At 53.2% G+C, this 24,159-nt stretch overlaps 1 protein-coding gene across 1 annotated transcript; it reads left to right on the top strand.

Moving 5' to 3' along the window:
• On the top strand, positions 4,940-22,887 carry LOC106503997 (tumor necrosis factor receptor superfamily member 26). Its single transcript, XM_018043590.1, has 8 exons — positions 4,940-5,043; positions 8,522-8,609; positions 9,357-9,485; positions 11,386-11,500; positions 12,925-12,998; positions 20,864-20,980; positions 21,484-21,509; positions 22,283-22,887. The coding sequence occupies exons 1-8, from the start codon at positions 4,972-4,974 to the stop codon at positions 22,517-22,519; spliced, it is 858 nt and encodes a 285-aa protein (XP_017899079.1). The 5' UTR covers positions 4,940-4,971; the 3' UTR covers positions 22,520-22,887.

Here is a 24,159-nt window from a genome sequence, read left to right as displayed (position 1 = left end):
TCTCCACGACTCACCAGGGGTGTGATCCTCAGCAAGGCTCTTGGCCTCTTTGAGACTCAGCTTCCTCATCTGTAAAATGGGGATCATACTAATGGTTCCATTTTCTGAGTGTTAATCCCTGTGAAGTTCAAAGATCCTTGCCTGGCACAGAGTAAGTGCTTCATAATTGTTAGCCGCTAGTCTGATTATGCCAGTGGGCATCACCGGGCCTCACTCAGGCCCAGGACAGTGCAGACCCACCAGAGCCCACGTGGCAGCATCCTGCCCACCAGGCATTGCCCCCACCACCACGCAGCCTCCTCCTCCACTTTCCAAATGTTTTCACACTCCCACCCCACTGGACTTGTACACTTCCTGAGGGCAGAGTCTGTGCTGTGGCTCCCTTGCAGAGTGCCCCTCCTCCTTCTCCCAGGTAGGGATCCTAAAGCCTTTCCATATGACAGGCAGATCAGGGATTAAATCCTCAGTGCCAGCCACCTGGCTTCAACTCTGGTCCATCCTCCTAACCCCACCTCTTGGAGAGTCCCTCCTTCAAGGTCCCAGGAGGGACCCCCCCTTACACACACACTCATAATGGGTACTTGCTATCCAGGAGAAAGAGCAGCATCATGAAGGGTTTTGTGAGATAAAGAGGAGTTCTCCTGCTAGCCCACAAAGCAGGGCTTTGTGTTGGAGGAACATGCACCCCCAAGGCCAGAGGGGATGAAAGGAGGCCTATCCCCCACATTCCACAGCCCCTCCACCTCACGCCTAACACACTTGATGGGGTTGAACTCCTGTGGCCCACTGGAAGACTCATGCCTTCTACAGGTGAGAGACACACTTCCCTCTCCTTCACAGGGGCCAGACATGGACTCTGAGAGCTGTGAATATGAACATTTTTCAATTATGCATTCAGAGCTGCTGTTCATTCATTCATTCAATACACATTAATTGAACACAGACTGTGTGCTAGGTCTTGTTCTAGGTACCGGGGATCCAGAGAGAAAGAAGGCCAAGTGTGGTCCTCAATTTGCTGACATCTTAGTGGGACGAGGCAGACAAACAGCAAAAACACAGATAATTAGGGAATTCCCTGGCAGTCCAGTAGCTAGGACTCTCATTTTCACTGCTGACAGTGTGGATTTGATTCCTTATCAGGGAACTAAGATCCCACAAGCTTCTCAGTGTGGCCAAAAATAAAAAATAAATGAAAGCAAATATACAATAGTTATATAATATAACACAATGCGGTGATTAAGAACATACATACGAGGGGAACAAGTAAGGACGAGACAGTGATGGGTGAGGGGGATGGTCAGGGAGGGCCCTCAGAGGAGAAGACATTTGAGCTGAGACCTGGAGGAAGTGAGAGATGGAGCCTTTTCAAGTTGGGAGGGTGGGGAGAATTTCCAGATGGAAGGAACAGGATGTGCCAAGGCCCTGGAGTGGGAAGGAAGGTGGTATATTGCAGGGGTAGGAGGGTCAGTGTCACTGGACCACGTGCGCAGGCAGGATGGAGGATGGTAACAGGCGGAGGAGGGGCGATGACTGTGGGGTTTGCATCAGGTGGTGAGGAAAGGCAGGGTGAGGGGCCAAGGATCTGGTATAGGCTTTAGTCAGACCCCTGGCTATTGCCTGGGGGGACATGATGGAGAAGGAAGTTTCGTGACTGCCTTCCCTCTTCCAAGCCTCCCACACTCTGGCCTGGGCTGGAAGGACTGGCCTGTCCTAGGAGTTATGGAGCAGTGGGAAAGGCAAGGGCTTTGGCCTCAAACAGAGACTGAATACCCGACTGGAGGGTGCAGATCCTGCCTGTGGGACTTACAGGGACGCCTAACCCTCCCACTGGAAAAGATTCTGATACTGGCAAAGATTGAAGGCAGGAGGAGAAGGGGACGACAGAGGATGAGATAGTTGGATGGCATCACCGACTCGATGGATATGAGTTTGAGTAAACTCCAGGAGTTGCCGATGGACAGGGAGGCCTGGCGTGCTGCAGTCCACGAGTTCACAAAGAGTCGGACACGACTGAGCGACTGAACTGAAGCCTCCCAGGGTGGGAGAGGGATGGGTAGATCGGGGAGGCCAGTCTCAAGAGCTGGCCAGGAGGAGGGAGGTGTCTGTGCCTAAACTTCCAGGCTTCGCAGGGAGGTGGTTGAGGAAAGCAAGGAAAGTGTGAGGGGCCTGGAGGTCATAGCACTATTTCTCTTTGTAATAAGGAGGCTGGGCAGGACCCAAAGGTGTGCACCAGGAAGAATGGGAGGGCTGGGCCTTCCACTCACCTCATAAAACACCGCTGTTTTATTTACATTGTACCAAGAGTAGGTACGTTTGTAACTTAAGAGGCACACGAATATGTTGTCCTTCAGTCGCGAAGTCTCTGGCTTTGCCACCCCATGGCCTGCAGCACGCCAGGCTTCCCTGTCCTTCACCAGCTCCCGAGTCATCTCGCGTTTGCTCAAACTCATGTCCATTGAGTCGGTGATGCCATCCAATCGTCTCATCCTCTGTCGCCCCTCCTCCTCCTGCCCTCAATCTTTCCCAGCATCAGGGTATATTTTGGAGTCAACGTGGACTCCATCGGGAAGTACTCACTGAGGTGGGGGACTGGGAGGGCGGGGCTGCATCCGACCCTGACGACTCCTGAGGAGGCCGACAAGAGGAGCAAGACGGGAAACCGGCTCGAGTCTGCAGCCAGGCTGCACCACACCGGCCCCATCTTCATCCCGGCCCCTGCCCCTCTGCCCTAGAGGGACCCGAGGGTCCGAGGGGCGGGGCTCGCCCAGGCCCCGCCCAGGCCCCGGCCCCGTGCCCCTGCAGTCTTCGGCCCCGCGCTCCTCGTGCTCCTGGCCACCAGGCTCCTGCCTGCAGCCTCTAGCCCCGCCCTTCCACGCGTGACCTCGGCCCCGCCCCCGTGAGCCCCGCCCCGCCCCCTGTCCCCCGCCTCTTGCTTCTCTGTCACTTCCTGATTCCCGCTTCCTGCTTCCCAGAGACTGGGATCCGGAGCCACCCTAGGACGAGGACGGTGCTGCAGCCTCTGGGCGTCCCTGGTGAGCACGATGGATTGGGGCTGGGGCACGGGCGTAGGGGTTGGGCGGGACTTCGGGGGCAGATCGCGCGGAGCTGCGATGGGGGGTCGCAAGTCCGAGGAGCACTCCCCCTCCGCGGTGCCCCACCGTCAGTCCCAACTCCCCTTGGCTGCTCAGTCTCCCCCCCAGGAGCCAGAATCCTTGAAGTTAGACTTCTGCTTCACCTTGGACCCCGTTCCGAGCTGAGCTCCGAGGCTCGGTGGCTGGGAGCGGCGCCCTGACCCCGCCCAGTCCTGCCAGACCCCCTGGACCGGCCTGGGGCTCCCTGCACATTCCTGCAGGCACTGCACATTCCGTGGGACCCAGCACTGTGGCTTAACGCAGCGCCCCAGCGGAGATCATTCCTGCCTCCTCTGTCCTCCGCATCACCCTGCTACCAAATCCTGGGGGGAAAGGGCCCTGCTGGCGACTGAGACCCACCAAGAAGCTAGGCTTGCACTGGCTGGGCACCTCCCACCTCCCCCACACATACCAGAGCCTGGGAGAGGCCCCCCAAACCCCTCAGGTCTCAGCAGTGGCTTTGCTGGAGGTCAATGCATTTCCACCTTCAGATCCCCATTGAAGAGAAGCAGCCAGACCTGCACTGTGACCCTATTTTGTTTGTAACTGGGAAAACTGAGAGCCAGGCAGGTTATAAGGACCAAATCGCTGGCTGCATCCTCCCCACCACCCCTCGTGCAGCCCTGGGAGGGTTAGGGGTTGTCGGGATGGGCAAAGACTGACCTATGCTTCTCCACCCTGCAATCTTCCTTCCTCCAGAATTCTCTTCCTGTCCTTGTAGGCCGAGAACTCGTCTAAATCAATAATGAAAATGACAAGAAAGCTGGGTGGGCATAGTCCAGGGGACCAGTTGGCCAGTGCCGCAGACAGATGGTCACAACTGCTCTGGTGTCAGGCAGCTCCTCCGAGCCGTGAGGACCTGGCCTTGGCCTCTGGGTCCATCTGGTCAGCTCTTGGGCATTTGGATGCTGGTGGTGAAAAGTCTAGAATGATGTGGGTTTCAGAGCTGTGCTTTGCACCCCGACCACTCAGCACCCCCTTCCTGGCCCATCGACAGTGGCTGGCCTGCCTCCCAGGGCAGGCGGTCAGGGAGGGTGGAAACTCAGGAGGGCCCAGGCCCAGGGCCACACCCTGCCCTCTAGCTTCCCCAGAGCCGCAGGAGGAACTTACAGGTGCCAGTCCCCTCACCTTGTCACTGCTTGGGGGGAGTGACAGCAACTTCTAGTAGAAATACTTTCTAGCAGACGCGATCCTGGTCTGTTCAGGGCTCAGAGACTCAAGAGCTGGCCGGCCCCTCCTGGAGCACCGGATTCTAGGCGGGGGTGGGGCGCGGGGCTCTGGAGGAGGTGCAGGAGTGAAGGGGCCTGACGCCCCCTGTTGATGTGCTGGGCTCTATCCTGCTCTCCGCAGGAAGTAAGGGTCTCACCCCCTTGAATCCTCTCATCCATTGCAAGGCATCCCACCCACGTGGCTCTAACCAGCAGCTCAGAGGATCCGGGGTCGAGGGGGGAGGGGAGACAGACGGGAGGTTTGCAGCAGCCTCCGAGCACTCGCAGGAGCCCTCGCGGCGTCTGGGCCCTAGGGCGCCGGCGCCGCGGGGACCGCCTGGGCTGGGCTGGCGGCTGGGGCCTGGGCCCCCGGGGCGTGCAATCGGAGGTTGGCGGCGCGGTCAGGGAAGCGCAGGCCGATGTACGTGACAGTCCCTCACGCCACCCCGCGCCCCTCATCCCACCCCCGCGTCGCTTTGGCAGGGCTTTGCGAGAATCAGAAAGGGCGGTTCTCCAGGACTCCGCGAACCGGAACCCCGCTCGCGATTGGGCGGCGGCGGCGTCACGCTCCGGACGGGCGGTGCTCAGGTCTGCCTTAAATGGGTCGCCGCACGGCCCTCGGCAGCGTCGCCATGGCCGGGATGTGCGGGGCGTTCTTCTTGCTGGTGCACGCTGTGGTGTTATTGATACTGCTCTTGAATCAGGTGGGACGGCAAGGGCGGGGGGCCGGGGCCTGGGCGGCGGGCTCGCGGTGGGAGGACCCGGGGCTCCGGGGGGACGCTGTGCCGGGGCGCGCGCCCCAGTGAGGCTGGCACCGGCAGGGGGACCCTAGAGGAAACACTTGGATGAAGCGTGAGTTTCATCAGAAAGGAAACCGGTAACACCCCGCACCCAGATGCCCAGCGGGGAATCTTCCCCATCCTGAGCCCCATGCCGGGTGCAGCCTGCTGTACCCCGCTCTGCCCTGCCGGGGAGCGCGCAGGGCGCTGGCGGAGAAACGGCGGGGCGGGGCGGGCCGGCGAATGGGCGCGGGGCGGTGGGGGTGGGGACGAACGGGCGCCGAGGAGCCCGGCGGAGAGGGGAACGGGGGCGCTGGAGAAGGGGGCCCTGCGGGGGAGCCCGGCGGAGAGGAGAACGGGGGAGCTGGAGAAGGGGGCGCTGCGGGGGAGCCCGGCGGAGATGGGAACGAGGGAGCTGGAGAAGGGGGCGCTGCGGGGGAGCCCGGCGGAGATGGGAACGGGGGAGCTGGAGAAGGGGGCGCTGCGGGGGAGCCCGGCGGAGAGGGGAACGGGGGGCGCTGGAGGAGAAGGGGGCGCTAGTGGGGGGTTGGTGAACGCGGCGGAGATGGGAACGGGGGGCGCTGGAGGAGAAGGGGGCGCTGCGGGGGAGCTGGAGGAGAAGGGGGCGCTGGTCTGCGGGAGCCCGGCGGAGATGGGCGTGCGGGGTGCGGTAGGGGGGGCGGTGAGGCAGCGGAAATCTGACCGCACGGTGCCCGCCACGGCCTCAGCACTCGGAGCGATCAAAGTCCTCTTAAGTTTAAAGCTCTAGTGCGAGACTCCAGCTGACTCGATTGTGCTTTGGCCCCAGGGAAGATGCTTCGGTGCCTTTTCTTCAGCCTCTTGGCCAGTCATAAATCTTTCTTAGTGAAGTATCTGTTTTAATCTTTTGCTCATTTTCTTAAGTTTTTTATTTTTTTTTTCTGATTGTTCAGTTTTAACTATTCTTCATGTGCTTTGGATATAAAGCTTTGATCAGATATACCCTTTTTGAAGGTTTTGTCCGAATTTGTGGCAGGTCTCGTCATTCTCCTAACCGTATCTTTTGTAGAAATTTTCTATTTTGATGAAACCCAGTTGATCAGTTGGTCCTCTGTGACTGTGGTTCTTAGCTTCCTGTTTTCTCCCAGGTTTTCTTCCAGCAGTGTTTATAGTGATATCTTTTGTTTAAAAATTTTATTTTTTGGTTGTGCTCCCCTTGTGGCTCAGCTGGTAAAGAATCTGCCTGCAGTGTGGGAGACCTGGGTTTGATCCTTGAGTTGGGAAGATCCCCTGGAGAAGGGCATGGCAACCCTCTCCAGCATTCTTGCCTGGAGAGTCCCATGGACAGAGGAGCCTGGCGGGCTCCAGTCCTCGGGGTCGCAGAGAGCCCCACGCGACTGAGCGACTGACCGCACCTCCCCTTCTCCCCTCGCCCTGAGCAGCCGCCAGTCTACTCCGTGTCTAGTTCCTAGTTTCCCGATTCTAAATGTCTCATGCGAATGCAGTCATATAATGTGCGAGCTTTATGACTGACTTCTTTTACTTAGCATAAGGATTTCAAGAGCCATTCATGTTTTTCAAGGCTCATCCATAATAGTCCATTGTAGGGATTTATCCCATTTTGTTTAACTTGTAAACACAAATCTATAGGTAAAACTGTAGATGAAAAGAAACACCCGTATTCATTTCTTCCCCCTGTACCCACTGATCCGCTCACCCTTGCTTGTGGTTTCAGAATTTTCATCCATTGTTGTTGTTCAGGCGCTAAGTCGCGTCCAAGTCTTTGCAACCCCATGGACTGCAGCACACCAGGCCTCCCTGTCCTTCACTATCTCCCTGAGCTTGCTCAAACTCCTGTCCGTTGAGTCGGTGATGCCATCCAACCATCTCATCCTCTGTCGTCCCCTTCTCCTCCTGCCCTCCATCTTTCCCAACATCAGGGTCTTTTCCAGTGAATCAGCCCTTCCCGTCAGGGGGCCAAAGTATTGGAGCTTCAGCTTCAACAACAGTCCTTCCAAAGGGTAGTCAGGGTTGATTTTCAGTAGGATGGACTGTTTTCTCTCTTTCCTGTCCAAGGGCTTCTCAAGAGTCTTCTCCAGCCCCGCAATGTGACAGCATCAATTCTTCTTTATGGTCCAAGTCTCACATCCATCTGTTTGTCCTCCCCCAACCTGTCAATATATAATATCGCTTTACATGTGTTTCTGTTTAAAGACACCTGATTTAATATATACATAATTCACTAACTGGGAACTCACGGCCAGTGGCACTGTATGGCCTGCCTGTACGAAGTTTCTTTAAGATGCCTTTTTTCTACACATGTAGACACATCGCAGCCTTCTGTCCTTCAGAACACCAGGTGAGACTGGCTAGGAGACCTTGCTTTTCTTTCTTTTTTGCCGAGGCACACGGCGTGCTTGATCTTAGTTCCTCGGCCAGGGATAGTACATGTGCCCCCCCCCATGTAGTGGAAACTCAAAGTCTTAGCCTTTGGACCCTAGGGAACCATTTTAAACGTCAAGATCACCAACCAAAGACATGAAAACCAGGTGCAGAAAGGCTATACTTTACGCTGCGAGTTGGCAGAGGAAAGCAGCAGCACCTGGGTGGACCCAACTGGACCTGTGTTTCCAGGATGTGTTGAGGAGGGACTCTTGCCCTCCTGTGTACGTCCAGGAAGGCATCAGGGGTCTCGAGGTTGTGGTAACGAACACATTTCAGCATGTAGGCAAGTTCAAAAACACGGAATTCAGCGAACAATTGAGGCTGAACTGTCCTTCAGAAACAAACATGAAACCGTATATGAACAGGAGCTCCTCAGAATACAGAAAGCGGAGAATGATGTGATCACACGACGGAATCTGGAGTCCATAGACGTGGTACGAGAGCTCAATACACCTCAAAGCCAAGAAGTCGAGCAGGATAGGAAATCGGTACGGATGTGCAGTTCCTGGGACCTTGTAATTGACGGGCTCCTGCGTGGCAGTGTGCGTGCACATTCACGGGCACAATGTGTACGCATTCAGACACAGACGCTCAGATCCCTGTTCCCAACGCACGGACAGTGGCCTCTCTTGACAAAGTCTGTGTGCAGCTGCTGAGAACAGGAACTGTATGCTAGAAGAAAATCAAAGACTCACGAAACTCCAAAGGCTCACGACCACAAAGGGTCTACGTCTGACCAGGCACAGGGAACAGACGTCAGCCACGGAGGTGTCAACAGATCCACACGCATTTGGGGTGAAAGAGCGTGTTCCCCACACAGCCCTGCTCCGTACCACGAGTGGAGCAACAGGGAGCCTGAGGAAAGTCCCCGGCCAGAGCCTACCCGCTGAGGGAAGCCGCACCCGGGGGTGTCAGTGTCTGCTCCCATCAGGAGGGAGAAAATCTTCTGAAAATGCCCGTGTCCCCTCTCTCATTGAAGGTCACCATGGCGACGGGGAAGACCTCGTGTAACCCAGGCGAATATGAGGTTGGAGAAAATCTTTCCTGTAGCAGAGTCTGCCCGGCTGGTGAGTCTGGGGTGATTTAGAGCTTTGCAGGGAAGACTTCCTGCTTGGGAGAGGGGAGGTCAGGGGCACTTTGAGCAGAGCTGGGGGCAGCCTGCGGGGAGAACCTGGCTGTCTGGGGCAGGGTAGAGTCTGTCCTTGGCAGCCACCAGCTCCCTTAACCCGTCCAGACACACAGACACACTCCCATGTGATCAGCAAAGTCCCTTCCCAGCCCCCTCTGTGAGGGGCAGCTGTCCCCTCACCATGGGCATCCCCCTCCCCGCATACACCTGCACACACAACGCATCTCGTCCAGGAACCTGTGCCTTCCAGGGGCCTGTGGCTCTGAGCCCAAGCACCTGGTACCTGGACCTATAGCCCCATACCCTCCCCACACTCCCCAGCCCACCCACCTGTACACACACTAGAGACATTCATACACAGACATCTCTGCATTCACACGCACACCTGCAGGAACCACGTGTAGGGAACAAAGGGACGCCGTTGGTCTGACTTGAAGTCTTGTGACCTTGCTCCAGCGCCCAGGCGCTGCAGGGCATTGGTAAAAGCTGGGGGGTGATTCAGGTCCCTGGTCTCTGGGACGGACACCTGTGGCCTGGGATCAGACCAGGTGTTCCCAGGAGGCCGGGGTGGGTTCGGGGTACTGTGCAGGGGGTCTGGTCTCCAGGTGCCTTGGGACCTCTTCAAGCTAACGCCTCAGAGACTGGGCGGGGTGCCCACCTCCCCTCCGTGTCCCGTCTCACGCAGGCTACTACGTAAGCACACGCATAGACCAGAACCACCACATTGGAGCCTGCTCGCCTTGCCCGTCTGGAACTTTCAGAGCTCATCCCAGTGAAGAGCCTCGATGCGTGCCGTGTGCCCAGTGCCGAGAGGGTAAGTGGCGGCAGTCCGGCTCACATGCCCCGTTGACCCGGCCCATGGGAACCTCCCCAGGGACAATGAGAGGTCCCAGAGGAGCGCGGGGGGAGCCGTCATCAGGGAGCGTGTGTGTTGCCTAAAGAAGCAGCTGCAAGTCATTAGGCTTTCAGACTTGCTGAGCATCAGCACGGTACACAGAAGTTCTTCTATCTCTGTGTATCGATGACAATGTTTAAATAGGTAATTTTCCATTTTGTTTATCTTTAATTGGAGTGTAATTGCTTTGCAATGTTGCGTTAGTTTCTGCCGCACAAAAATGTGAATGAGCTAAGTGTATGTTTATGTCCCCTTCCTCTTCAGCCTCCCCTCCACCACCCTTGAAGTGTAATTTAAAAATACCACTTGCATTGGCAAAAAAAAATCGGAATAAATCTAGCGGAACATGTGTAAATATATATGTGAAAAACCACCTTTAATGAAACATAAATACAGAGAGAAACACCACACTGTAGTGAACCAGAAGGCTCAGGGCTTTGTTTTTCTTCCGTTGGGGCCATGCTGTGTGGCTTGCAACATCTTAGTTGCCGACCAGGAGCTGAACTTGGGCCCTGGAAGTGAAAGCTTCCAGTCCTAACCACTGGACCACCAGGGAACTCATTTGGTGGTGTATAAGGGTCAGTGTTTCCTGGAATGGCGCTTAGATTTTGAGCATTCCCAGTGAAAATTTCAGTGTATCAGTGTGTAAATCAGTTCATCTTGCCATAGACTTTGTTACTGTTAAGTCACTTCAGTCGTGTCCGACTCTGTGGGACCCCATAGACGGCAGCCCACCAGGCTCCCCCGTCCCTGGGATTCTCCAAGCAAGAACACTGGCGTGGCTGCCATTTCCTTCTCCAATGTATGAAAGTGAAAAGTGAAAGTGAAGTCGCTCAGTCCTGTCCGACTCTTGGCGACCCCATGGACTGCAGCCTACCAGGCTCCTCCGTCCATGGGATTTTCCTGGCAAGATTACTGGAGTGGGGTGCCATTGCCTTCTCTGCCATAGACTTTAAACTGATACAGTTTCTATTTTTAAGAGGTAAAGATATGAGACTCCCCTGGCGGTCCAGCGGTTAAGAATCACCTGCTGATGCAGGGCACACAGGTTCATCCCCTGTTTTTCGAAGATCACGCGTGCCACAGAGCAGCTGCGCCCGTGGACCACAGCCACTGTGCCCACAGCCCCTAGGCCCATGCCCTGCAGGAAGAGAAGTCACCACAATGAGAAGCCACAACACAGAGTAGCGCCCGCTCGCCACAACTAGAGAGGGTGTGCACACGGCGGGCAAGAACCGCACGGCCAGAAATAAACGCATAAATAAAATTTTTAAAAAAAGGTAAAGCCCCGCAGCAGGAGTTGTCATGACCTTGCTGTGCTCACACCTGCTGGAACAGCTCCCTTCTTTCTTGGAAGATGAAAAGCAATTAGCACCCTAGCTGCCCCTCGTATTTGGCTCTGAGCAGAGACAGTGAGGCGGAGTGACATTCACGTGGGGGCAGAGAGTTGGCCCTGTGGAAACAGCCGCATAGACGTGAGATGTGGGCGCGGCCCCAGGACCCAGCCCTTCGCAGCTGGAAGGGCGAAACCCCCCAGTGATGCTGGGAGAGACTGTTCTCGGTCCACACCGAGTAGGGCTGTTGTGATCTTTCTGGGGAAACAAGCAGACAGGTTGATTTGGAGTGTATCTGAGCAGATGGCCCTCTGCCCCCAGCCCAGATTGCCAGGGCGCCCACAGCTCCTCCTCAGACACCCAGATGGCAGGGGGGAGGTCTGGAGGTGGATGCACGTGCTGAGCCTGTGACTGGACCTGGACGTGGCCGGGGGGCAGGACAGAGTCCAGGCCCCGGTGACTGACCCTCGGCCCGCCTCCAGCAGATCAGGAAGTGGTGAAGCGCTGCTCCAAGACCAGCGACCAGGAGTGCCAGTGCCAGCCGGGCAAGTTCTACTGTGACTCCGAGGACTGCACAGAGAGCTGCTTCCGGTGTACAAGGTGCCACCCAGCGGTGGGAGCCGGCCAGCAGGCCTGGGCGGGCGTTCTCTTCTCCCCTCACCTGTTTGTTTCTGGGTCACTTACTCAGCCACCCCCTGGCCAGAGCCTCTGTTTTCCCATCTGTGTAATGGGGCTAATGGTAACACCAGCCCCACTGAGGAGCCCTGAGGATTAAGGCAGACGAGTCACCTGCAAGTTTCCATGTGGGGGTGAACTGGAGTCATTGCTCACCCATTTCTCCCTCCTTTCATTCCCTCATTCATGTGTGACTGTGAGCCCCGCTGTGGCCTGCGGGGTTGTATTGCAGGCCTGGGCCCCAGCAGTGGTGGAGAGCACCCCAACACGTGGGCAGTGATGGGCGCACGAGGGACAGAGAGGCAGCAGGAGACAGGGCCCTAGAGCGGAGGCAGGGAGGGCGGGACAGAGGGTGGAGCCGCGGGACGTCCGGGGGAGGAGAGCTGTAGGCAGGGGGCCGCCCCCTGGCCCGGCCCAGGGGGGATGGCCAGTGAGTGTTTTCTGCCCCTGATGTTGCAAAGCTCCGCGACCGGGAGGCTTTTGAAAAACAAGAAAAATGTATCCTTTCACAGTTCTGGAGACTGGAAGTCGGAATCAAGGTGTCCGCAGGGCCAGGCTCCCTCCATGGGCTCTCGGGAGGAATCTGGCGCTTCCGCAGCTTTGCCGGCACTCCTTGGCGCCTCAGCTTGTGGACGCTTCGCTTCAGTCTCTGCTTCCGCCTTCCAGGGATGGTCTCCCGCGCGCTCTCTCAGCGTCTTCACGTGGCTTCTCTCTCTCTGCATACATCTTCCCTCTTGTGAGGACGCTGCTCACTGACTGAGGCCCACCCTGATCCGGTGTGACCTCCTCCTAAAGGATTCCATCTGCAGAGACCCTGTTTCCACACCCGGTTGCCTTCTGTGGTTCCCGGTGGGCTTAGATTTGGAGCCGACTTTGAGGAAGACTCAGTGGTAAAGCCACTTGCAAAATCACCTGCATTTGTAGATTCTTAACTGCCACTCAGACCAGCTTGCACTGTTGGCTCAGGAACCCGCCAGGTCCAAAGCAAGGACACCCTCCAGGTCTGGGTTGATCAGCTCTGGCTTGTCCCCTTCTCCACGAGCTTCATCTCAGGCTGCTTTCCCTCCCGGTAGAGGTACGGCCACGTCAGGACCAGTCCTCGTGGCCACACACAGAGCTCTATCCGGGGACAGAGACGGGGGCACTTCCCCCATCTATCAGAGATTCCTAAGTTTTATCCTCATTGATCCAGTGTGGGCCAGACATCCCGGCACATGCCACACTTCTCATGGGCCTGCCGAGGAGGTTGGGTTGGTCCCTCTAACCCCTGACTGGTGGGTGGTGAGTAAGATTCTCTGGGCCGGCCCGAGCGAGGGGAAGTGATGCTCACAGTTTCTCTGTCCCCTCAGGTGTGGAGACGGCGCCATCCTTCAACCCTGCACTGCCATAAACAATACAGTTTGTGCCTTAAACCCAGAGTCAGGTGAGGGCCCGATTCCATCCCTTAAATCCGTAAAGGCCAAAGGCTGAGGTCTGAGGGTCCCAAGGTCCCTGTTGTCGGAACTCATCTCTGCTGCTGTAATGAAAGGAGCCAGAGGCTGTGATCAGAGGTGCTGGCTGTGTGTCAGGAAACTTTATTCATAAAAGTGGGCTGTGGGCCGTGGGTCTTCGTTCGTAGACTCCTGTCTTGAGTGAACAGGATCCTTGTGGACCAGTTATGGCTTCCCTGTCCTTGTCCCTTGAATTCTGGGCGTGTGGGCTCAGTCTGGGCCGACCAGGCTGACCAGGTATCAGGTGGAAGGGACTGAGCGCTCTGTGAGACCTGTCCTTCCTGACATCCCAACACCCGGCTGCTTCCCTGCTTGGTGCGGCCTCAGATGGGACTTAGGAATGTGAGCTGGGTGCACACCCCCAGCAGAGTTGATGCTCGACTACTGAGTATCTGTGCAAATCTGTGCAAGACTGTTTTCCTTTTCTTTTTTTAAATTGAAGTCTTGGTGATTTACACTGGTGTAAAGTGGTTCAGGTATACACACACACACACACACACAGACATGTACGTGTGTGTGTGCTAAGTCGCTTCAGTCGTGTCCGGCTCTGCGACCCCATGGACTGTGGCTTGTCAGGCGACTCTGTCCATGGGATTCTCCCAGGCAAGAATATTGAAGTGGGTTGCCATGCCCTCTTCCCAACTGAGGGACGGAACCCGCGTCTCTTCCATCCCCTGCACTGGCAGGCGGGTTCTTCACCCCTAGTGCCACCTGCTTCCTCACGGCTCAGCTGGTGAAGAATCTGCCTGCAATGCAGCGGACCTCGCTTCCATTCCTGGGTCAGGAAGATCCGCTGGAGAAGCGAACGGCTACCGACTCCAGTATCCTGGCCTAGAGAATGCCATGGAGTTTATGGTGTATAGTTGGACACAACCGAGCGACTTCCACTCATTCAGGACCACCTGGGAAGCTACACATATATACTACACATATATAGTCAAAGCTGTGGTTTTTCTAATAGTCAAATATGGATGTGAAAGTTAGACTGTAAAGAAGGCTGAGCCGAAGAATTGATGCTTTTGAACAGTGGTGTTGGAGAAGACTCTTGAGAGTCCCCTGGTCTGCAAGGAGATCCAATCAGTCAATCCTAAAGGAAATCAGTCCTGAATATTCATTGGAAGGACTGATGCTGAAGGTGAAGCCCCATACTTTGGCCACCTGATGAGAAGACCTGACTCCTTGGAAAAGACCCTGATCCTGGAAAAGATTGAGGGCAGGAGACCAAGGGGTCGACAGAGGACGAGATGGCTGGATGGCATCACCGACTCGATGGACACGAGTTTGAGCAAGCTCCAGGAGATGGTGAAGGACAGGGAAGCCTGGCGTGCTGCAGTCCACAGGTCCGAAGAGCTGGACACGACTGAGCGACTGAACAACAGCAACAAATATACACATACATATCCTGTTTCATATCCCTTTCCACTATGGTTGTCATCGCAGGATCCTAAATACACTTCCTTATGCTACACAGTGGGATCTTGTCGCTGTTCTGCTTTGTACACGGTGATGTGTGTCTGTTCACCTCTAACTCCTAGTTTATGCTTCTCCCGCCACTTCTTTGGTAACCGTAAGTTTGTGTTTGAATCTGTGGGTCTGCCTTTGTTTCCAAAGTGAGTTCACTTGTGTCATCTTTTGGATTCCTTGGATACGTGGTCTCACGGGGTATTTGTCTCACTGACATCACTTTGTGTGATCATGGTTCATCCAGGTCTCTGCTGAAGTCTTGCCCATTTTTATGTTGGCTGGCTGGGTTTTTATTTTCTCATTTTAGATGCTTATCTGGAAACACTGATAATTATTTGTAAACGTGGGACACAAGCTCTTTGTGTCGGGTGTCTGGGCCTCTTGTGGACAAAGGTCCTTCCTTCTAACAAGGTCAGGTTTGTGGCTGTTTTCTGCCAGCGTTGGTGCTCTTCCTGTCCTGAGGGAGAAACCTTTGCTCAGCTAGAGAAGGTGTTCTGTCTCATGACCTGCCGGAAGCTTCTCTTTATCACTGTGCAGGACCGCAGTGGTGTCTGTGTGGTGTGAGGCGATTTCCCCACTGCACACACGGACGACACTGCATCATGCTTTGAATCCAGTCTCTTTCCCACCCTAAGTGATACCAGGTCGTAGTGAGCACAGTGGCCACCGGGCGTCTCTGTTCCAGGGTCCGTGTCGCCTTCCCCCTGGCTTTCTCCTTGGAGCCCGAGTTCCCCTTGTTTCCTTCCCTAAGGTCATCAGACCATCCTTGGACTCAGCATATACGTTTACATTTTAAAATAAGCTCCTTAATTTCTTAAAGTGTGTTACTTTTTACTGGACTGACTGACTCTTTGCAACCCCATGGACTGCATCACGCCAGGCTTCCCTGTCCATCACCATCTCCCAGAGCGTGCTCAAACTCATGTGCATTGAGTCGGTGATGCCATCCAACCATCTCATCCTCTGTTGTCCCCTTCTCCTCCCGCCTTCAATCTTTGCCAGCATCAGGGTCTTTTCTACGGAGTCAGTTCTTCGCATCAGGTGGCTAAAATGTTGGGAGCTTCAGCGTCAGCATCAGTCCTTCCAGTGACTATTCAGGACTGATTTCCTTTAGGATGGACTGGTTGGCTCTCCTTTCAGACCAGGGGACTCTCAAGAGTCTTCTCCAACAGCACAGTTCAGAAGCATCAGTTCTTCAGTGCACAGCTTTCTTTATGGTCCAACTCTCACATCTGTACCTGACCACTGGAAAAGCCACAGCTCTGACTAGACGGACCTTTGTTGGCATTATAGTTTCAGGTGGACTGCAAAGGGACTCAGCTATACATATACATGTATCCATTCTTTCCCAATGGAGAAGGAAATGGCATCCCACTCCAGTATCCTTGCCTGGAGAATTCTGTGGACAGAGGAGCCTGATGGGCTACAGTCCATGGGGTCACAAAAAGTTGGACACGACTCAGCGACTAACAGATTCTCTCCCAAAGTCCCCTGCCATCCAGGCTGCCATGTGACACTGAGCACATTTCTCTGTGCTGTTCAGTAGGACCTGTTGGTTCCATTTTAAATTTTAGCAGTGTATACATGTTGCTCCCAGACTCCCTAACTATCCCTTCTCTTCTGTCTTACCCCCCACCCCCCAGCAACCATAAATTCATTCTGTGAATCTGTTTCTCTGTTGTAAATAAGTTTGTTTGTATCATTGCTTTTTAGATTCCATAAATAAGGGATGTCATACAATACTCCTTCTTCTCTGTCTGACTCACTTCACGCAGTATGACAGTCTCGGTCCCTCTGTATTGCTGTAAATAGCATTATTTTGTTCTTTTTAGTGGCTGAGTAATATTCCATTTTAAGTATGCGCCCCGTGTTCTTTATCCAGGCGCCTGCTGGTGGACATTTATGTTGCCTTCATGACTCAGCTATTGTGAATAGTCATGCTATGAGCATTGGGGTGTATGTATCTTTCCAAAGTAAGAGTTTTCTCTGGATATGTGCCCAGAAATGGGATTACTGGGTCGTATGAGAGTTCTCTTCGTAGCTTTCTAAGGAACCTCTACACTGTTCTCCACAGCGGCTGTATCCGCGGATATGCATCCCCAAGACGAGTGGAAGCAGATTCCCGTTTGTCAATGCTCTCTGCTGCATTCGTTGTTTGTAGAGTTTTGGTGATGACCGTTCTGAATGGGGAGGAATGACGGTTGACCGTAGCTTTGATTTGTGTTTCTCTACTAATTAGTGATGTCGAGCGTCTTTTCCTGTACCTTTTCAGTTCAGTTCAGTTCAGTCGCTCAGTCGTGTCCGACTCCTTGCGACCCCATGAATCGCAGCACGGCAGGCCTCCCTGTCCGTCACCATCTCCCGGCGCTCACTCATACTCATGTCCATCGAGTCCGTGATGTCATCCAGCCATCTCATCCTCGGTCGTCCCCTTCTCCTCCTGCCCCCAATCCCTTCCACCATCAGGGTCTTTTCCAATGAGTCAACTCTTCCCATGAGGTGGCCAAAGTACTGGAGTTTCAGCTTTAGCATCATTCCTTCCAGAGAAACCCCAGGACTGATCTCTTTCAGAATGGACTGGTTGGATCTCCTTGCAGTCCAAGGGACTCTTAAGAGTCTTCTCCAACACCACAGTTCAAAACCATCAATTCTTCGGTGCTCAGTCTTCTTCACAGTCCAACTCTCACATCCATACATGACCACAGGAAAAACCATAGCCTTGACTAGACGGACCTTAGTCGACAAAGTAATGTCTCTGTTTTGAATATGCTATCTAGGTTGCTCATAACTTTTCTTCCAAGGAGTAAGTGTCTTTTAATTTCATGGCTGCAGTCACCATCTGCAGTGATTTTGGAGCCCCCCAAAATAAAGTCTGACACTGTTTCCACTCTTTCCCCATCTATTTCCCATGAAGTGATGGGACCGGATGCGATGATCTTCGTTTTCTGAATGTTGAGCTTTAAACCAACTTTTTCACTCTCCTCTTTCACTTTCATCAAGAGGCTTTTTAGCTCCTCTTCACTTTCTGCCACAAGGGTGGTGTCATCTGCATATCTGAGGTTATTGATATTTCTCCCGGCTATCTTGATTCCAGCTTGTGCTTCTTCCAGCCCAGTGTTCCTCATGATGTACTCTGCATAGAAGTTAAATAAGCAGGGTGACAATATACAGCCTTGATGTACACCTTTTCCTATTTGGAACCAGTCTGTTGTTTCATGTCCAGTTCTAACTGTTGCTTGCTGACCTGCATACAGATTTCTCAAGAGGCAGGTTAGGTGGTCTGGTATTCCCATCTCTTTCAGAATTTTCCACAGTTTATTGTAATCCACACAGTCAAAGGCTTTGGCATAGTCAATAAAGCAGAAATAGATGTTTTTCTGGAACTCTCTTGCTTTTTCCATGATCCAGCGGATGTTGGCAATTTGATCTCTGTTTCCTCTGCCTTTTCTAAAACCAGCTTGAACATCAGGGAGTTCACGGTTCACATATTGCTGAAGCCTGGCTTGGAGAATTTTGAACATTACTTTACTAGCATGTGAGATGAGTGCAACTGTGTGGTAGTTGGAGCATTCTTTGGCGTTGCCTTTCTTTGGGATTGGAATGAAAACTGACCTTTTCCAGGCCTGTGGCCACTGCTGAGTTTTCCAAATTTGCTGGCATATTGAGTGCAGCACTTTGACAGCATAATCTTTCAGAATTTGAAACAGCTCAACTGGAATTCCATCACCTCCACTAGCTTTGTTCGTAGTGATGCTTTCTAAGGCCCACTTGACTTCACATTCTAAGATGTCTGGTTCTAGATGAGTTATCACACCATCATCATTATCTGGGTCATGAAGATCTTTTTTGTACAGTTCTTCTGTGTATTCTTGCCACCTCTTCTTAATATTTTCCGCTTCTGTTAGGTCCCTACCATTTCTGTCCTTTATCGAGCTCATCTTTGCATGAAATGTTCCCTTGGTATCTCTAATTTCCTTGAAGAGATCTCTAGTCCTTCCAATTCAGTTGTTTTCCTCAATTTCTTTGCATTGATCACTGAAGAAGGCTTTCTTATCTCTTCTTGCTATTCTTTGGAACTCTGCATTCAGATGCTTATATCTTACCTTTTCTCCTTTTAGCCATCTGTATGTCTTCCACCGAGAAATGTCTGTTTAGATCTTCCAGCCATTTTTTGATTGGTTTGTTTGTTTTTTTGGTGCAGACTGCATAAGCTGTTTGTATATTTTGGAGAGTAATCCCTTGTCTGTTACTTCCTTTGCAAATATTGTGTTTGGTTCTGAAGGCTGGTTTTTCATTTTGCCTATAGTTTCCTTCGCTGTGAAAAGCTTTTAAGTTTAACTAGGTCCCATTTGTTTGTTGTTGTTTTTATTATCCTAGGAGGTGGATCAGAAAAGATCTTTCTGGGATGTTTATCAATGCCTCTTCTGCCTATGTTTTCCCATAAGAATTTCATAGCACTCAGCCTTACATTTAGGTCTTTAATCCATTTTGAGTTTATTGTTATGTACAGTGTTACAGAGTGTTCTGTTTTCATTCTTTTATGTTCAACTGTCCAGTTTTCCCTTCACCACTTTTTAGAGAGATTGTCTTTTCTCCACTGTGTATTTTTGCCCCTTTGGTCAGAGGGATGGACGTGAATCCGAGTGAACTCTGGGAGTTGGTGATGGACAGGGAGGCCTGGCATAATTTATGGGGTTGCAAAGAGTCGGATACGACTGAGCGACTGAACTGAACTGAACTAGGTGACCATAGGTGCCTGGGTTTTTCTCTGGACTTTCTGTGCTGCTCCATTGGTCTCTGTTTCCGTTTTTGTGTGAGTACCATACTGTTTTGATGACTGTAGCTTTTTAGTATAGTCTAACTCAGGGACCCTGATTCCTCCAGCTCCATTTTTCTTTCTCACGATTGCTTTGGCAATTTGGGGTCTTCTGTGTTTCCATACAATTGTAGACTTTTTTTTGTCCTGATTCTGTGAAAACTGCCATTGATAATTTGATAGGGCTTGCATTGAGTTTGTAGATGGCTTTGAGTAAGACAGTCGTGTTCACAATGTTCCACCTTCCGATCCAAGAACATGGGATATCTCTCCATCTGGTTTGGTCATCTTCTATTTCTTTCCTCGGGATATTGTAGTTTCCAGAGGATAGATCTTTTGCCTCCTTAGGTAGATTTATTCTCCGTATTGTATTCTTTTTAATGGGGTGGTTAATGGGATTGTTTCCTTGAGTTCTTTTCCTACTCTTTCACTGTGGGTGTGTTGGAATGCAAGAGATTTCAGTGTATTGATTTTGTCTCCTGCAACGTTACCAGATTCGTTGGTGAGCTCTAGTAGTTTTCTGCAGCATCTTTAGGGTTTTCTGTGTTTAGTGCCATGTCGTCTGCAAACAGGACAGTTTCGCCTCTTCTCAAGTTTGGATTCCATTATTTCTTTTTCTTCTCTGTTTGCTGTGGTGAGGACTTCTAGGACGAGGTTGACTACTAGCGGAGAGAGTGGGTATCCTTGTCTGTTCCTGATCTTACAGGAAACGCGTTCATCTTTTCGCAGTGAGTGTGATGTTTGCTGTGAGTGTTTGCAGTGGCCATTATTGTCTTGAGGTAGGTTCCCTCTATAACCTGCAAACGCTTTTAAAGGCTGTCTTAACACCAGAACTAAGGCAGAATGAGGAAGGGCTGCTCTGAGAATAAAGGAAAGCCTTTAAGCAGACTGAGGGGGCTGCGTGGACGACGTGCTCCTTCCTGCTTGGTCCTTGGTGACACATCACATCAGGGCGGCCGAGCGTCCCCAGCGCTGATGGGCCTGTGCTGCGCCCAGAGTCTGTGTGCCCGAAGCTCGGGTGGGTGCTGGGAGCTCAGCAGAGTGAGGAGACACCCCAGGGCTCCTGCCACACGTCTCCCCGGGGCGGGCCCTGCCCTGCCCCTTGGGCCAGCGCGGCCCAGCCCGGGTGCTGGGAAGACTAGCACCCACCCCCCCAGTCTCCTCCAGGCTCTGCCGCCTGCTGGCCCAGGGGTGTATCTGCAGCTGCCCCCACTCTCCCCTGAGCCGCATCCCGGGACGCAAAGCCTGTTGCTGCCCTGCTGGCAGGTCAGCCCTGCTGCTGCTTCGAGGGACCAGAGTGAGAAACCCCACGGCCTCTGAGCCCAGGGTCCCGTGTGAGCAGGAAGGATGAGCCTGGCTGCCTCCCGCTGGGGAGGTCGTGGCGACCGTCAGCGACAGAAGGATCCCGTGGGGTTTGGAGCACATTGGTGCTGCCCCCACTCCTGAGATAGCAGGTCACTCAGGTGAGGAAAGGGTGCCTGACCTTGTGACCACATCCTCTGTGTTGCCTCCTTCCAGGACACCCGGGATCGTCATGGGCCTGCCTGGGTGTTAATGTGGAGGTTTGCGTTCCCATCATCGTCGCCATCGTCGTCATCATCGTCATTGCTGCTTTTGTTGTCTACAGAAGAACAGGTTGGTCCGAGTCGTGTTGACCTGGAGGAAGCTAGGTCAACAAGAGCATCAGGAGCTCAGAGAAGGGGTGTGGGGTCGGTGTTACCCAGCAGGAACCTCTGGTATAAAATACAGATCAGTTCACATTCTAACTTGGGGCCTCTCGTGTGTGAGCTCAGAGCCACCTGCTGTGTGCCTCCCAACACACAGGGCTTGAGGCCAGAATCCTAGGTCAGCTGCTGGACACGGTGTCCCGGGCGCCCTGGGCCTGGAAGCAGGGAGAAACTGGTGCTGCTCCAGCCAAGGGGGTCCTGGGGGAGGCGGCCCTGCCTGCTGGGGAGGCTTATGAGTGAGTGTCTTCCCCTCCTGTTTTCCCAGCTGCACAGGTGTTCCAATCAACTTTTTTTTTGCTGTAACTGTAAATACACTTTATTGTAAATTTAAAGTACTTCCTCTCGCTCACAGATGTCGCTATAATAGTTAATATGATTTGTTTTCATTTCTCTCTCCTTTTTGATCTGCAGGACGTCGGAATAAGCTAAGTGGCTCTGTAAGTATTGCCCGGGGATTTGTCCAGGGGAGCCCCAGGAGACATCCCAGGGTGGGCGGGGCAGCCCCAGGCCTTCCCACCTGCGTCCACACGTGGCCTGTGTGGTGGAGTCTGGGCCCTGGAACATGTGTTCCGGATGACTTGAATTCTGCTGAAGCAAAGGGGACGGGGGCGTCCTGTGGGTGCCTGGGGCTGCAGACAGATCCCGATAGAGGGGGGCTTAAAACATGTGGCACTTACTGTTCCCACAGTTCTGGAAGCCAGAAATCTGAAATCAGGGGCTGGCAGGGTGGTCCCCTGGTGCTCTGGCGGAGTGTTCTTCCTTGCTGCTCCTAGTCGGGGCTGAACATACCTGTCGCTCCTCGGTTGGTGGGTGACCGCTCTACTTCCGGCCATCTTCCCTCGGCCTCTCCCGCTGTGAGCCTGTGTCTCTGAGTCTCTCCTTGTAAGGACACTGGTCTCGGAATACAGGTACCAGTCTTATACAGTGGAACCTCGGCTGCACAGACACTATTTCTACATAGGCCCTCTCCCAAGTTCTAGGGGTGAGGATGTGAATGTATCTTTGGGGATCACCATCCAGCTCCCCCATAGGTTGACCTGGGACCCCCCAGAATCTGGTGGCAGAGAGGAACCTGACCCCCGGCAGTGTTCCTTTCTAAAATTGCACACGCTCGCTTACCTGTCAGACAGTACATTTGTTCCCTAAAATGGCTTGAGAAGGGCTTGGCCTGCAGGCTCCTGTCACCAGAAGGAATGTCTTTATCCTTTAGTCCCCAGGAGCCAGTCAGTCCAACGACCTCGAGATGGGCCCACTAGTCGCGGGTGAGGACACCAGCCAAGAGTTGGTGGGGAACTCAGCCCGGCCGACCTCCGCAGTCCCTGGAGCTGCTGAGCCGCTGCAGGTGGCCAACGGAAGTCTAGCAGCGCCGGGGGAGCCAGGAGACCAGGCCCGAATGCTCAAGGCCCCCAGGACCACCGGGCCAGGTGGAGCCATCCCCCTCAGTTGACGGCAAGAAGCAGGTGCGTGGACCGTCCGGTGAGTGTGAACCAGGGCCCCGCCATGCGGCGGAGCACTCGCTGAGGCAGGCCTGTGTGCGGGGCTCCTGCCGAGTTCCCGCCTCAGTCTCCTGGGCTGCTGTAACCACCCCACACCCGGGCAGGGAGTGGGTGTTCAAACACAGATTGTCGTGTCTCGTGGTCCTGCATGGGAATACCAGACCGCCTGAGCTGCCTCCTGAGACACCTGTATGCAGGGCAAAAGCAACAATTAGGACTGGACATGGAACAACAGATGGTTTGAAAATTGGGAAAGAGCTATGTGAAGGCTCTATAGTGTCACCCTGCCTATTTGACTTCTGCACAGAGTTTAACATCATGAGAAATACTGGACCGGAAGAATCACAAGCTGAAATCAAGAGTTCAGGGACAAATACGAACAACCTTAGACATGCAGACGATACCACTCTAATGGCAGAAAGTGAAGAGGAACTAAAAAGCCTCTTGTTGAGGGTGATGGAGGAGAGTGAAAAAGTTGGCTTAAAACTCAACATTCAGAAAACTAAGATCATGGCATCTGGTCCCATCATTTCATGGCAAGTAGATGGGGAAACAGTGGAAACAGGGACAGACTGTGTTTGCCTGGGCTCCACTATCACTGTGGACAGTGGCAGCAGCCTGAAATTGAAAGACGCTTGCTCCTTGGAGGAAAAGCTGACCTAGACAGCATACTAAAAAGCAGACGTGTCACTTTGGCACCAAAGGTCAGTGTAGTAAAAGCTCTGATGTTTCCAGTAGTTACGTAGAGATGTGAGTGTTGGACCATAAAAAGAAGAGAGTTTGGAGGAACTGATGCTTTCAAACTGTGGTGCTGGAGAAGACTCTTTAGTGCCCCTTGAACAGCAAGGAGATCCAATCAGTCCATCCTAAAGGAAGTCAGCCTTGAATATTCATTGCAAGGACTGATGCTGAAGCTGAAACTGTAATACTTTGGCCACCTGGTATGAAGAACTGACTCACTGGAAAAGACCCTGATGCTGGGAAAGATTGAAGGCAGGAGGAGAAGGGGACGACAGAGGAAGAGATGGTTGGGTGGGATCACCGATGTGATAGACATGAGTTTGAGCAAGCTCCTGGAGTTGGTGAGGGACAGGGAAGCCTGTCATGCTGCAGTCCATGGCCTCAGGTCAGATAACAGGGAGGGAACACAGCCCTGCCCATCAACAGAAAATTGGATTAAAGGTTTACTGAGCATAGCCCCGCCCATCAGAATAAGACCCAGTTTCCCCCTCAGTCAGTCTCTCCCATCAGGAAGCTTCCATAAGCCTCTCATCCTTCTCCATCAGAGGGCAGACAGACTGAAAACCACAAGCACTGAAAACCACAAGCACAGAAAACTAACCAATCTGATCCCATGGACCACAGCCTTGTCTAACTCAGTGAAACTACGAGCCATGCCGTGTAGGGCCACCCAAGATGGACGGCTCACGGTGGAGAGTTCTGACAAAACATGGTCCACTGGAGAAGCGAACGGCAAACCACTTCAGTATTCTTGCCTTGAGAACCCCATGAACAGTATGAAAAGGCAAAAAGATAGGACACTGAAAGATGAACTCCCCACATCAGTAGGTGCCCAATATGCTACTGGAAA

Source organism: Capra hircus, chromosome 29 (assembly GCF_001704415.2).
Source record: "Capra hircus breed San Clemente chromosome 29, ASM170441v1, whole genome shotgun sequence".
NCBI lineage: Eukaryota > Metazoa > Chordata > Mammalia > Artiodactyla > Bovidae > Capra > Capra hircus.
This window is presented reverse-complemented; position numbering and strand designations above follow the sequence as displayed.